Source organism: Delphinus delphis, chromosome 6, assembly GCF_949987515.2.
Source record: "Delphinus delphis chromosome 6, mDelDel1.2, whole genome shotgun sequence".
Lineage (NCBI taxonomy): Eukaryota > Metazoa > Chordata > Mammalia > Artiodactyla > Delphinidae > Delphinus > Delphinus delphis.
In genome coordinates this window covers 3593476-3605004 of record NC_082688.1, presented here as the reverse complement: position 1 = coordinate 3605004, position 11529 = coordinate 3593476, and the positions used below count along the sequence as shown (strand labels likewise).

At 59.7% G+C, this 11529-nt stretch overlaps 1 protein-coding gene across 4 annotated transcripts; it reads right to left on the bottom strand.

Annotated features, from left to right (window-relative positions):
• Window positions 1-929: 929 nt before the first annotated feature.
• Window positions 930-11307, bottom strand: PPP1R26 (protein phosphatase 1 regulatory subunit 26). Of its 4 annotated transcripts, XR_009519791.1 has the most exons (6): window positions 10743-10864; window positions 9281-9342; window positions 9043-9163; window positions 7830-7964; window positions 1845-1964; window positions 930-1267 (listed from the first exon to the last, which is right to left on the bottom strand). XR_009519791.1 is itself a non-coding variant. In XM_069540740.1 (3 exons), the coding sequence occupies exon 1, from the start codon at window positions 7499-7501 to the stop codon at window positions 3935-3937; it is 3567 nt and encodes a 1188-aa protein (XP_069396841.1). In that variant the 5' UTR covers window positions 7502-7804; the 3' UTR covers window positions 930-1267; window positions 1845-1964; window positions 2800-3934. The 4 variants fall into 4 exon arrangements, 1 of the variants encoding a protein (XP_069396841.1); XR_009519790.1 differs by lacking the exons at window positions 9281-9342; window positions 10743-10864 and adding an exon at window positions 11132-11307; XR_011246506.1 differs by lacking the exons at window positions 7830-7964; window positions 9281-9342; window positions 10743-10864 and adding an exon at window positions 11132-11307.
• Window positions 11308-11529: the final 222 nt, after the last annotated feature.

Genomic DNA, 11529 nt, shown 5'->3' with positions numbered 1-11529 from the left:
CTTGGGGGGTCCTGGGAGGGGCCAGGTCATCAGAATCTGACCCCATAGACACACCCTAACTTCCTACCTGTTTGCACGAGTCATATACGAACTCCAGCGATTATCATGAAATTTATCTTTTTAACCTATTTTCAAACTGGAATCTTCATGTGTGAGGGAAAAATAAAAGAGTTTAGATTGACAGGTCTAACCCTGAATTACAAGAACATGCCTTCTGTTCGGCATTATAGCACACAGAATGGGAAGAAAATGACACCCATCATTCTTCTGACCTTCGTACTGAGTTCTTTTGAAATCTTAAATCCAATCAGAACAATTACGGGAAAGGCGATCCAAAGAGGTTAACAAAAACCAGTTTCCACAGGTTATTAAATAAACTGCACGGCAATTCCAGAGAAACTCTTTCCCCATCCACGAGTAGGTCTTTTCTTTATCTGGCCTCTATTCCACTCTGAAATGAAACATTGACGAAGTTCCACAGCACTTTACTAATCACTTAATTTAGCTGCTGAGTTGGCTTAAAACCAGTAACTTCTTACTCTAAAAGTATATTTTCATTTGTCTATTTTTCTTCAGTGATATTTAATCTTTTATTTAGTCAATTAGAATAAATGGTTTCAAATACCTAGTAAAATGTGTTGACACTGGGAAAAAAAAATCCCTCTGCTCAGCACACAAAACACCAGAAATCTCAAAGCTTCTGCAAATAATATAATATTTCCCCCCCCCGTCCCCTCTACACAGTCCCTTAAATTAATTTCAAGGAGAGAGGAGGATCAAGGTGGTAATACTTTTTATATGAGCAGATAAAGTGTTAGTATTTCAGTTGAGGGCCTGGTTTCCCACTGCGAGTGCGTCACAGCTTGGGAAAACCTGTTGATAACTTGGATTCTGAGCAAAAGAGGAAGTTCAGAGCAACACTTCGCGATTTCTTAAAATTTTATTTATTTTTGTCTGCACTGGATCTTCGTTGCTGCGTGTGGGCTTTCTCTAGTTGTGGCAAGCAGGGGTTACTCTTCATTGCGGTGCGCAGGCTTCTCATTGCGGTGGCTTCTCTTGTTGAGGAGCACGGGCCCTAGAGCACGCGGGCTTCAGTAGTTGCAGCGCGTGGGCTCAGTAGTTGTGGCGCATGGGCCTAGCTGCTCCGCAGCATGTGGGATCTTCCAGGACCAGGGCTCGAACCCGTGTCCACTGCATTGGCAGGAGGATTCTTAACCACTGCACCACCAGGGAAGTCCATGACTCTTCTCTTTAGGAAGACCCTCTCCTTGATGAGGAGACGTGGGTGGTGAACATTGAACACTAACCTCCAGGACTTCCCCCTCTTCCCCCTCCCATCCTATTCTGCTGGGACTTCTGAAACGGGCCCATTCTTTCCAGAAAAGGGGGCAGTTCCTGCAGCGACACAGTGACCCCAGGATGACCTAACCCAGAGCATTAGACACCTCAAAAACCGGGTCTCTTGGGGCTTCCCTGGTGGCACAGTGGTTGAGAGTCCGCCTGCCGATGCAGGGTACACAGGTTCGTGTCCCGGTCCGGGAGGATCCCACATGCCGCGGAGCGGCTGGGCCCGTGAGCCATGGCCACTGAGCCTGCGCGTCCGGAGTCTGTGCTCCACAACGGGAGAGGCCGCAACAGTGAGAGGCCCGCGTACCGCAAAAAACCCTCCCCAAAAAAACAAAAACAAAAAAACGGGTCTCTCCCCCTTCTTTGCATTAGGTGAAATGAACCTGTGGCCCCAGGTACATAGACGCCCACCCCCTCCCCATTGGGAAGCAAGAGGGGCTCTTTGGTTCGGACTTATCTGTAGGTCTGAGTAATTACAGCTTGATTTGGTAACGCACCCTCGCCGAGACTCTTGCTCCAAGTGCGGGCACACGTGCCATCTCGTGCAGCAGCTCCGGGGATGCTGTGACGCAGGGATGCAGGGTCGGGCCCGGATCATCGGAGGAGCTGTACCAGGGCTGCAAACGTATAGACAGCCATCACTGAGGGACAGTGCTCCCGTCTGCCCCCCACTGCAGCCCCCTTTGCAGACAGGGTGCAGGGGGACCTCGGACCTTGGCCCCAGTGTGTGCCAGAGTTGACCTAGGATGTTGGAGAGAGGGAAAGCAAAACTCTTTCACGCAGCATGGCTTGTTGGCAATCCAGGGATGGGCCCGCACGATCACGTTTACGTCCAGTTTGTGAAAACCAGGCATGGCCTGCACTGCCAGGTAAGCACACAGACTGGGGCTAGGGAGGCAGGGGGAGAGGAAGGTGCAAAGGGTCTGGGGGAGACTGGGATGGGCCGCAGGAGCAGACAGGTGCTCAGGACTAAATGCACGATGGCACAGAAGAACACTGGCAGGTCCTAGACATCGGGTTCTCACGTCAACATCCTGCAAAGGCCACTCTGCACAGGACAGACTACATCAACTGATTTGTGAGCAGTGCCTGATTTATTAGCATAAAAAAAACCCAAAAAACAAAAAATCCAGTTCTTATATACAAAACAAGCTGATTTTTGTTTTCAAGTGTTAAAAGCACTCCTTCAAAATTAAATGAAAATTAAATGAAATTTAAAGCATGGATTGTTTTTCCGGGAAGCACTTAAGTGAATGAATATTCGACAACGGAAATAGCGGATGCACAGCGCGTAGGCACCGGACGGTCACAGAGTCCACAGGGCCTGCTCGTCACAGCATCTGACCCAGCGGACACTGACTGTGGGTGCTGGCACACGTCCCCATTTGGGTACAGAAGTGAATTCCTGCTAAGACCTGGGGGGGGGGCACAACATGTAGAAAATTCACTTGCACATCAGAATAACAACTTCAGCTGCTTGCTCCAGGCCCATTGCAGCTACTGATGAGTTGTCACAATTGCGGCAGCCGATCAGTTTGCTGGACGATCGCGGGTAAACGTCAGCGCTCAGCCTCACGTGTGCAGGTTCCCACCTGCCTCTTCTGTAGCTGTGGGCACCGCAGCAGCCTCAGAGCACAAGGTATAGGATGCCACGCTCTTCCCTGTGTGCGTGGCACCGCCGCTCAAACACACCGAGCACGGGCACGCCCCTGCTGGTGGAGCACAGTCCCAGCGAGCCCAGTTCCCGGAGGGCGGTGGGCTTTGTCCTCGGTCCTCAGGACTCCGGGCACCAGAACCCATGAAGCAGCCGCTGCCTCTTTGCTTTGCCCAGATCAGGACAAGGGCATTTAAAACACACGGGCTGCCTGGTACCTTTTTAGAGCTGTGACTAAAAACGAAGGACGGCAGCTCCTGTATAAAAATAGGTTTATTGAGCCGGTAGCATCATGTCATGATTGAACAGGACTGGACGTTAAACAACACAGGCTTCAGGCGTGAACTGGTGACCGGCCCTGAGATCTCACTCAGGACTCCTACGTGCAACTGGCATGGCCGGTTTGCTCGCTGGCCATTGTGCTTTGAAACGCTTTTCCAATTGAAGACATGCTCGGGCCTCTTTTACATAAGAAGTGCTGTCCAGGGGTGTCCCAACCAAGACTGCTGGGGCGCTCTGGCACGTCTCAGGCGGGGCACCAGCTGCTGCCTTCCTCGGGCCCGAACTGTGGCCACGACTGGCCACGGCCACCAGCGCTCAACCCCAAGTGCAGGGACAGTCGGAACCAAGTGTTTGCTGATCTAAGACTAGTGCGGAGACCACGGAAAACTGCCCCGAGGGACGCCCTACAAAATCCAACAATGGTATTCACCAAAAATATTTTTTACAGCACTTTAAATAATTTACAAAAAGCCTACAAAAATTATATCTACCAGGACACATCTGTTAAATAAAGACATCCTTTCGCGTTAGTGTACAAATCTACAGGCTGTACAGGGGCCTCCGGGGCTCCGCCCTTTCATCAGGAGTGTGTGGCATGTGGGGACGGGCACACACATGCTTCGCCCACACTTGCCGCGGCCAGGAGCGTGCTCACAGCTGGAGGACGGGGCCCTTGGCCAAGAGGCTGCCGCCCTCCTCCACAGACGCATCGCTGAACTCGCTGGCATCGCTGCCCAGGACCTCTTGGTCTTCATCGTCTCTGTCCACCCCCCTCCGCCTGTACCGCAGGTCTAAGATGCTCTCCTCCGGCCCCGAGTTCCTCCTGTCGGGCAGACTGAGCCCTGCCTGGGACTTCCTGGGCGGCCAGCGGCCACCCTCCTGCTTCACCAGCAAGTGTGAGCTTCCGAACACTGGGCCGTGGCCAGCCTGGGTCTCTCGGAAGGCCGAGAAGGATGCGCCCTGCAGAGGCAGGCTCAGGGGGGGACTGAAGAGGCTGGCCTGCTTCCCCCCCCAGGAGACACTCTTCCCGAAGTGAAACAGCTGCGTGGAGAGCAGTGGTGAGAAGCCGGCAAAAGGCAGGCCTCTCTTGGGGTCCACGGCGAGGCTGGGCGAGCCCCGGGCCTGGCCCTCCAGCCGCTTCTCTCTCTGGCCCCTGAGTCCCCCTTTCCACGCCGCCGCGTCCCTGCCTTTCGTGCTCAGTGCCCAGGTGCTCTGCAACCGGCTCTGGGGGGAGAAGTCAGTCCAGGGCAGGGCGAGGCCGGCCCGGGGCCTCCCCTCTCGCTCGGCGCCTGGGGTCCGTGCCAGTGAGCTCCGGCTCTCTGCCCGAGCGCCAGCCTCCATGCAGCTCGGGAGCTGAGCCAATGCGCTTTCCCCCGCGGCAGCCTCGGCCCCCCTCGGGCTCTTATCTTTGGGCACATAGGCGGTTCTCCTACTGGCTGGTGACCCTTTGGCAGACGTGGTCCCGCTGGCGCTCCTGGGCGGCACCAGTTCGCATCTGGCCAGGGCTGCAGGGCTGCAGGCCTGCTCGGCGCGGGGGCTGCTCCTCCCGGCCGGAGCGAAGGCTCTGCCCGGGCCCCTCGGTCCCTCGGCCGGCTGCAAGGGCCCCCTGCACCTTTGGCTCCGAGTGCACATGCCAGGCTGAAGGGACGGGCCGGGAGGTAGCACTTTCCGGCACGGCAGCTCTGGCTTGCCCCCATTCCCCGTCCCGAGAGTGGTGGGGCCCCCTCCTTGAATTTCTGATCCGCTCACGGACTCCTTGGCCTTTTCGGCCAAAAACTTCCTAATCTCCAGTTCAATGCTGTCATCGCTGTCTACAGAGCTGCTGTCATCAGACAGGGAACTGGGGCTTGGGGCCGGACCACGAAGTTCACGGGCTTCCGATTCACCAGAGAACAGGCTCCTTCCTGCGGCTTGGCCCCTGGACCGGGGAGCCGGGGGCGCGTCCTCGGCTGCCATGCCGTCTGGCTTTGCTCTCACCGCTTCTCGGCAGAGGACGTGCGAGGGTCTCCCCGGGCTCTCTTTTCTGGACTTTGAGAGGCAGCTTTTCAGCAGATGTGGGCTTCGGTCTTTCCAGTCTTTCGGGAAGCCTCCTACTTTATCCAGGAACTGCGTCTCCGTGGTGCTGAACCTGACCCTCTTCTTGCAGCCGGCTCTGGGGTCCTTGCACCTCTTCCGGAGCCTCCGCTTGGACCGCAGCAGGTCCTTGATGGCCGTGTCCAGGTCCTCGTCACTGTCCAGCGAGCTGCTCTTGTCCTCGGAGCTCTCCTTCTCATCCACGCGCCTCGCCTCGGCCGCCTTCCCGGGGCCTGGCAACACTGTACCCTGCGTGACCGGGGCCCCGTGCTCATCACCCAGCACGCCCGTCCTGCAGGGGAGAGGCTGGCCCCAGGTCTCACCCTCCCTTCCCGGGGCCTCGCTGGCTTTCCCCTGGCTGGGCTGCGCTCTCCCCTGGCTGCGGTCGGCGTCCCGGGCGCCCTCCTGCGCCTCGGCCGTGTCTCTGGTCCTCTTGGGCGTGCACGGCCGCACGGCGGTGCTGCCTGCTCCGCGTTTCCTCTTGCAGCTCAGTGACAGGTCCGGCGTTTTGGAGGCCGAGGCGCTGAGGCCGGACGGCAGCAGCGGGCTGTGTGCCGGTGGCGGGCACGTCTCCGTCCTGGGCAGCAGCCCCCCTGACTGCGCCTTCAGAGCCAAGAACGTCCGGATTTCCTGTTCGATGCTGTCGTCGCTGTCCACAGAGCTGCTGTCACCGTCGGAGCAGGAAGGCACGTCGTGGGGATACAGGAGTGGGCTGGTGGGCGGGGATCTGGTGCCGCCCTCCAGGGGACCCGGCAGGATCGTTTTGGAAATGTCCAGGATCGCTTCAGCGCACATCAGCTCCGCGGATGTGTCTGCGCGGCACGGGGACCCGTCCACAGACTTGCTTTCGGCAGCTGTACTTCCTGGAGGTGCAGGAGCCACGGTTTCCCTGGGAGGCCTGGAGGGGTGGTCGGGGTCCAGGCCACCCGGGCTGAAGTCCGCGGCCTTGGTGGCCACCGGCTTCTTCTTGCCCGGGGTCTTCCCGTGGCCTTCGAGCCAGGTGCTCTTGGTGCAGAGGCCCGTGCTGTGTGCAGGGGGCCCGGGGCCCTTCTCCTCCGCGGGCAGGGCCCTCTGTGGCGGTTCGCCACCTGCCTCCTTCCTCTTCTCCAGCTGGTACAGCTGGATGGCCTCCTCGATGCCATCATCGCTGCTTGAGTCGACCGCCTCAGGCACCAGGGCCGCGCTCCTGGCTCGCCTTCCCCTCTTCCCTGAGCCGGTGCCCCTCCTGACCCCGACTTTACCAGGGGCTGCTTCTGCAGGGCGGCCCGCAGCCGCGGCGGGCTCAACGGTGACCTTGCACCTGGGGCCTCTGGGCAGCGCGCCAGCCTTTGTGGACCTGGGAGGCTTCCGGAAGGTGAACTCCTTACAGGCGCCCGCCAGCTCCTGCTGGTACGCCTTGCCCGTCGGCTCTCTGCTGGATCTAGACGCCGACTGGGCCAAGCTGTCAGCGGGGTCTGGTTTTTTGTCTGCAGGAACGTCGCATTTTTGGGTTTCGTGCTGCCTCTTCTCACTTAGGAACTGTTCGATCTCCGCCCGGATGCTCTGTTCGAAGGAGTCCTCACTGCTCACGCTGAGCGGCGAGGCAGAGCCCTGGTCCTGGCCGACTCCCCTGTGGCTGCCGGGGACACCAGTGGGGCCAGCTGCAAGGTCTGGGGGGCACAGGGCGGTCGGGGTGCCGCTCGGAGGCGGCTCTGGTTTGCATCGACCGGCTGCGGGAGGCCGGGCGGCCCCGCTCTTGGCCTTCAGGTACTCCTGGATGGCTTCCTCAATGTCGCGGTCCACGGAATCATCACTGTCCGAATCCAGCACCAGGGGGCCAAGGTCCGCGGCCTCCTCCTCCCCCTTGGGGTCAAAACCAACAGCAAGACCACAGGCGGCAAAGGTGGGGCTGGTAGCCAGCCTGGTGCCGCGGCCCCTCTCCGCTCTCTGGCTTCTCTGCCGGCCATGCTCGCCACTCATGCCCAGGGCGGCCCCGTCCCCCTGAAGCGTGCTGATGACCGCCTGCACCTTGGCGCTCACCGCCGCTCTCGGGACGCCCTCCTTCGGCTCCGAGAAGCATCCGGGAAACCTACAGCTCCCGGGTGGGCCAAAGGCCTCCCATTTGGACGGCAGGGCGAGCACAGGAGGCGCATTCATGAGATACATCCTAGCCGACGGGACGCGCAGAGAGGCGGCACTTTGCTTCTCTGCCTGCTTCACATCCTGGAGGAGAAGGCACGCCGGGATGGCGCCCTAGGTCAGGTCACGGAGAAGCGGTGGGCCTGGTGAGGGTCCAGCCGGCCGCGGGTCCCAGGGCAAGTCACTCACGCCTCCCGGGTCGCATCTCCCTTGGCTGTAGACGCAAGACGGCCACGAAGCTTCATGAGAAAACGCTTCCGAGCCACCCGCAGCGAGCTCGCGGAAGCTCACACGAGTGTCCTTTCCCCGTCCCTCTGTCCATCTTCTCCGGGACAGGAACAGAGGTTTTATTTACCTCCAAAAGTTGTCAGGAGGTGCCAATGAGATAAAGACTCAGTGCTCCTCTGCAGGTGGAAAAGAACAACTAGTATGAATCCAGGTTCAGTGAGATGTCGTGGGTAGGTCCAACCTTGACGCGAATCAGCAGCTCCTGAAATGAGAAGTTACTCAATGGGAGCATTTAAACATTTATCTCCCTAAACAACTTTAAAGACTCACTTATACCAAAGCCTCTTTATTTTACTTATTTATTTATTTATTAATTATTTTTTTTGCGGTACGCAGGCCTCTCACTGTTGCGGCCTCTCCCGTTGCGGAGCACAGGCTCCGGACGCGCAGGCTCAGCGGCCATGGCTCACGGGCCCAGCCGCTCCGCAGCATGTGGGATCTTCCCGGACTGGGGCATGAACCCGTGTCCCCTGCATCGGCAGGCAGACTCCCAACCACTGCGCCACCAGGGAAGCCCAAAGCCTCTTTATTTTAAAATGTCGAATGTATATTTGCCAGATGGTCTCACGGGACCGTCTGATTATTTTTAGGTAATTAATATAGAAGTTGCCCCAAACACAGTAAGGCGCCCCTTTTCACGCTGTGTGGTTTCTCCACAGCTTTTGTATCTCAGACCAAATGTGGCTGGGTCGGCAGAACCACTGGGATAGTCTTGGGGACACTTTGAAGAGCTGCTCCCAACAGCCTTTACACTACAGGTCTGGGACCACCACCGGGGAGGGGAACATAACGCAGGCTGTACACAGCCAATTAGAGAGACGCAAAATACATCATATAACTGTCAGCTCTTAACATGTTTCTCTGACCTCTCCCGATCCCCTGCAAACTGGAATGCAAAGTAGCCGAGATGCAAGAGGAGAGCTTGGCAGTGCTTGTGGAAACAGGGAAATCGAGTTCCAACTCCAAACAGTGCCGGGCAAGGCGGTCACCACCCTGGGGCCTTGGGGGGTGGCCGGAAGTGGCCTGTGTGTTTGCTTTGCTTCCCATGCAGATCCTTCTCCCCCAGGAGCTTCCTTCCTGATGAGCACAGAATCCTGTGTTTACACACCACAGTCCTTTCCAGGAAAGCCTAGCCCAGCCACCTAGGCACAGACGTGCCCAAACAGGTGGGACCAGCAATTTACCAGAGGGCATGACCAATTCAGAAGGAAGTCCTCTGCTATTACTACTTATGCTCAGAAAGTGAGACTCTACAATGTAAAAGAATTTGCTGCCTTTACCTGCGATTCTCTTCAAGTCCAGGTTCGGCGTGACGTTTGCAGAACGGTTCAGGGATTGGGTCTTCGTCCCCCCACCTCTACGCTGTAGCATCTGGTGCCCACTTTTTAAACGGACTTTTGACTGCCAAGATTAAAGAGAATCAGAGACCTAATTCAGAGGCTGAAACTACAGCTGGTAAGTATTTGGGGGGAAAGAAATCACATGAAGGGCTCAAAATTCAATTTTGGAAGAACTTACCCTGAGGCCAAATACAGTTAACCACAACTAATTCCCAATTCTCCTGGGCCATCGGTCTGATCCTGTAGGATGGTGACGGCAGGGAACATGGGAGGCTATTCATCAGTCCTCAGATGTGAGCACCCATAACAGTCCACGATCCCTCCCACAGCACCACCCTCCAGGGAGATTCCCTCCCAAGGGCAGTGGGGAGCAACAGTGGGGAGGCGGAGGGCTCTTTCCCTGGGCTGCGCCCACCTTGCTGTGGTCATCATTCAAGCTGCCTTGGCAAAATGACAGCGATTACGAGACATCTGCATAGGCCTTGAACTGGGAAGAGTCTAAATAAAGAATATTAACTTCTTAAACAGCACTGCTATCTGAAAAAGTGGGCCCAAGGATGAACCCAAGCTGCAGTGCTTTCCACTCCAGGTAGCAGAGTGGGCGGAAGGAAAAGCGCTGCTCTCTACCCATCACCTTGACCATGTTCACAGCTCTTAAATGACTATGGAGAGCTCGGACTCCTAGTGGGCAGTTTTCTGAACTGTCAAATTACCTAGCGCAAGAATGAGGTTAAAAATTCAGACAGCGTCTCCAGCGACAGCTTGTGGCTTTAAGACAATCACCCACAATGAGATGAATCATTCTGGAAAACTCCCCGACACTGTACTTGGAGAGACTGTGGGCTGAAGCCTGGGGGCTTTCGCTTTGCCAAACTGCCACCCTGCTCCTCGAGAACCCGGGGACCAGGTCTGGAGGGTGGCTGTGAGGACACCCAGCCCTGCGCCCCAAAGCCATGTGGTGCTAGAATTTGAACAGTGGAGGAGGGCACCTGGGTTCTCTTCTCAGTCTAGACACCAACCTCCACGAGGACAGAACCTCGCTAACGCTCATCCCCTGGCCAAGTCCGGCTCCCCGCACGCGATGTGGCTTCGCCATTAATGCTGAGCAGCCCCTGCCCTTCCCTCCCAGGCTGGACTTTCCCCAGGATTAGGGAGGTGAGGGTCGGGATACAAGGCCCAGAAGGAGGGCCCTCTCTGGAGGGCCAGCCTGAAGTGGGCGTGCGCTGGAATTCCGGCCCTGGCCCGCGGAAGATGAGACTTTACAATACGGCAAGGACGGCTCCCCAGCAAAGCTGCAGGGCCACTGCCAGTGCCTAGGGGGCCGGAGGCCAGGCGAGACCCTCCCGGCTGACCCTGCCCTGCCCTCTGCTCCCGGCCTGGGGGCGCTCACTCCCAGCGCAGCCTCTGCCAGGAAGGATCCCGGCGCCCGGAGAGGCGACGCGGTTCTCTGGCAGGAAGGGGTCGGGCCTCCACGCAGGGCTGCGCCCGGGTTATATTCTGGGCTCGGTGGGCTTGGGGGCGAGGGGCCCGGTGACCCTCCGGGAAGCTGCACGGGGCGGGGCGCAGGGCACGATCTCAGCGGGAGGGCCGGGCCCCGGGCCCTCGGCCGCGCCGCAAGCTGTCCCGCCGCGGGCCCTCACCTGCGCCTCACCTGGGCCCCGCGCCCGGCCGGCTTCGAGGAACGCGGGCGCGCGCAGGCGGGGGTCCCGGCCAGGAGCCGCCTCTGAGGCCGCGACCCCCGCCCTCCGCGCCAGCTAACTACCCGGCGCCGGGCCGAGCCCGCCTCGCCCGCCGCGGCCCCTACCCCGGCGGCCCGGCGCCGCGGTGCGGCCTGCATGCCGGCCCTCCGGCCAGGCCCCCTCCTCCCACTCGGCCCCGCACTGGCCCCCGCCCCGCGCGCCGCGTCCCGGGGAGGCGGCGGGGTCCCGGCGCGGAGGGGCCGGGCCGCCGGCGCCGGGGGCGCGCGCGGGAGGGCGGGGCGCGCGTGCGCGGGGCGGGGCGGCCCCCGGAGCTCCCTCCCCGGACCTACCGGCGGCGGCGGCGGCGGGGCTGTGGCGGCCGCGCTCCGGAAGCCGTGCCCGGTGGCTGGGCATCATGGGAATGGCACGGCCGAGTTCCGGGGGAGGCGCGCGGCCCGGCCGGACCCCCGCCCGGCGAGCGCGCGCCCACCTGCCGGCCGCGCTGCGGAGGAGCCGCGGGCGCCGCGCGCCGCCCCCGCTCCCACCCCGCCCCGCCCCGCCCCGCGCCCGCGCCCGCGCCCGCGCTCGCGCCTGCCCAGCCCGGAGGCGGCGCGAGCCTCCAGAGACGCCCCGCCCCTCCCCAGCCTCGGGCCGGCACCCCGAAATGCGCCCGGTGCGGTTGGAGTGAGTAGTCGGAGTGATGTCTGACCCCCCAGCCCGCTCCGGCCAGAGGCTGGGGCCCTCCGGT

Excerpts from the sequence above, each read along its gene's own strand:
- PPP1R26 (XM_069540740.1), bottom strand. The coding sequence starts at position 7,501 with ATGTATCTCATGAATGCGCCTCCTGTGCTCGCCCTGCCGTCCAAATGG.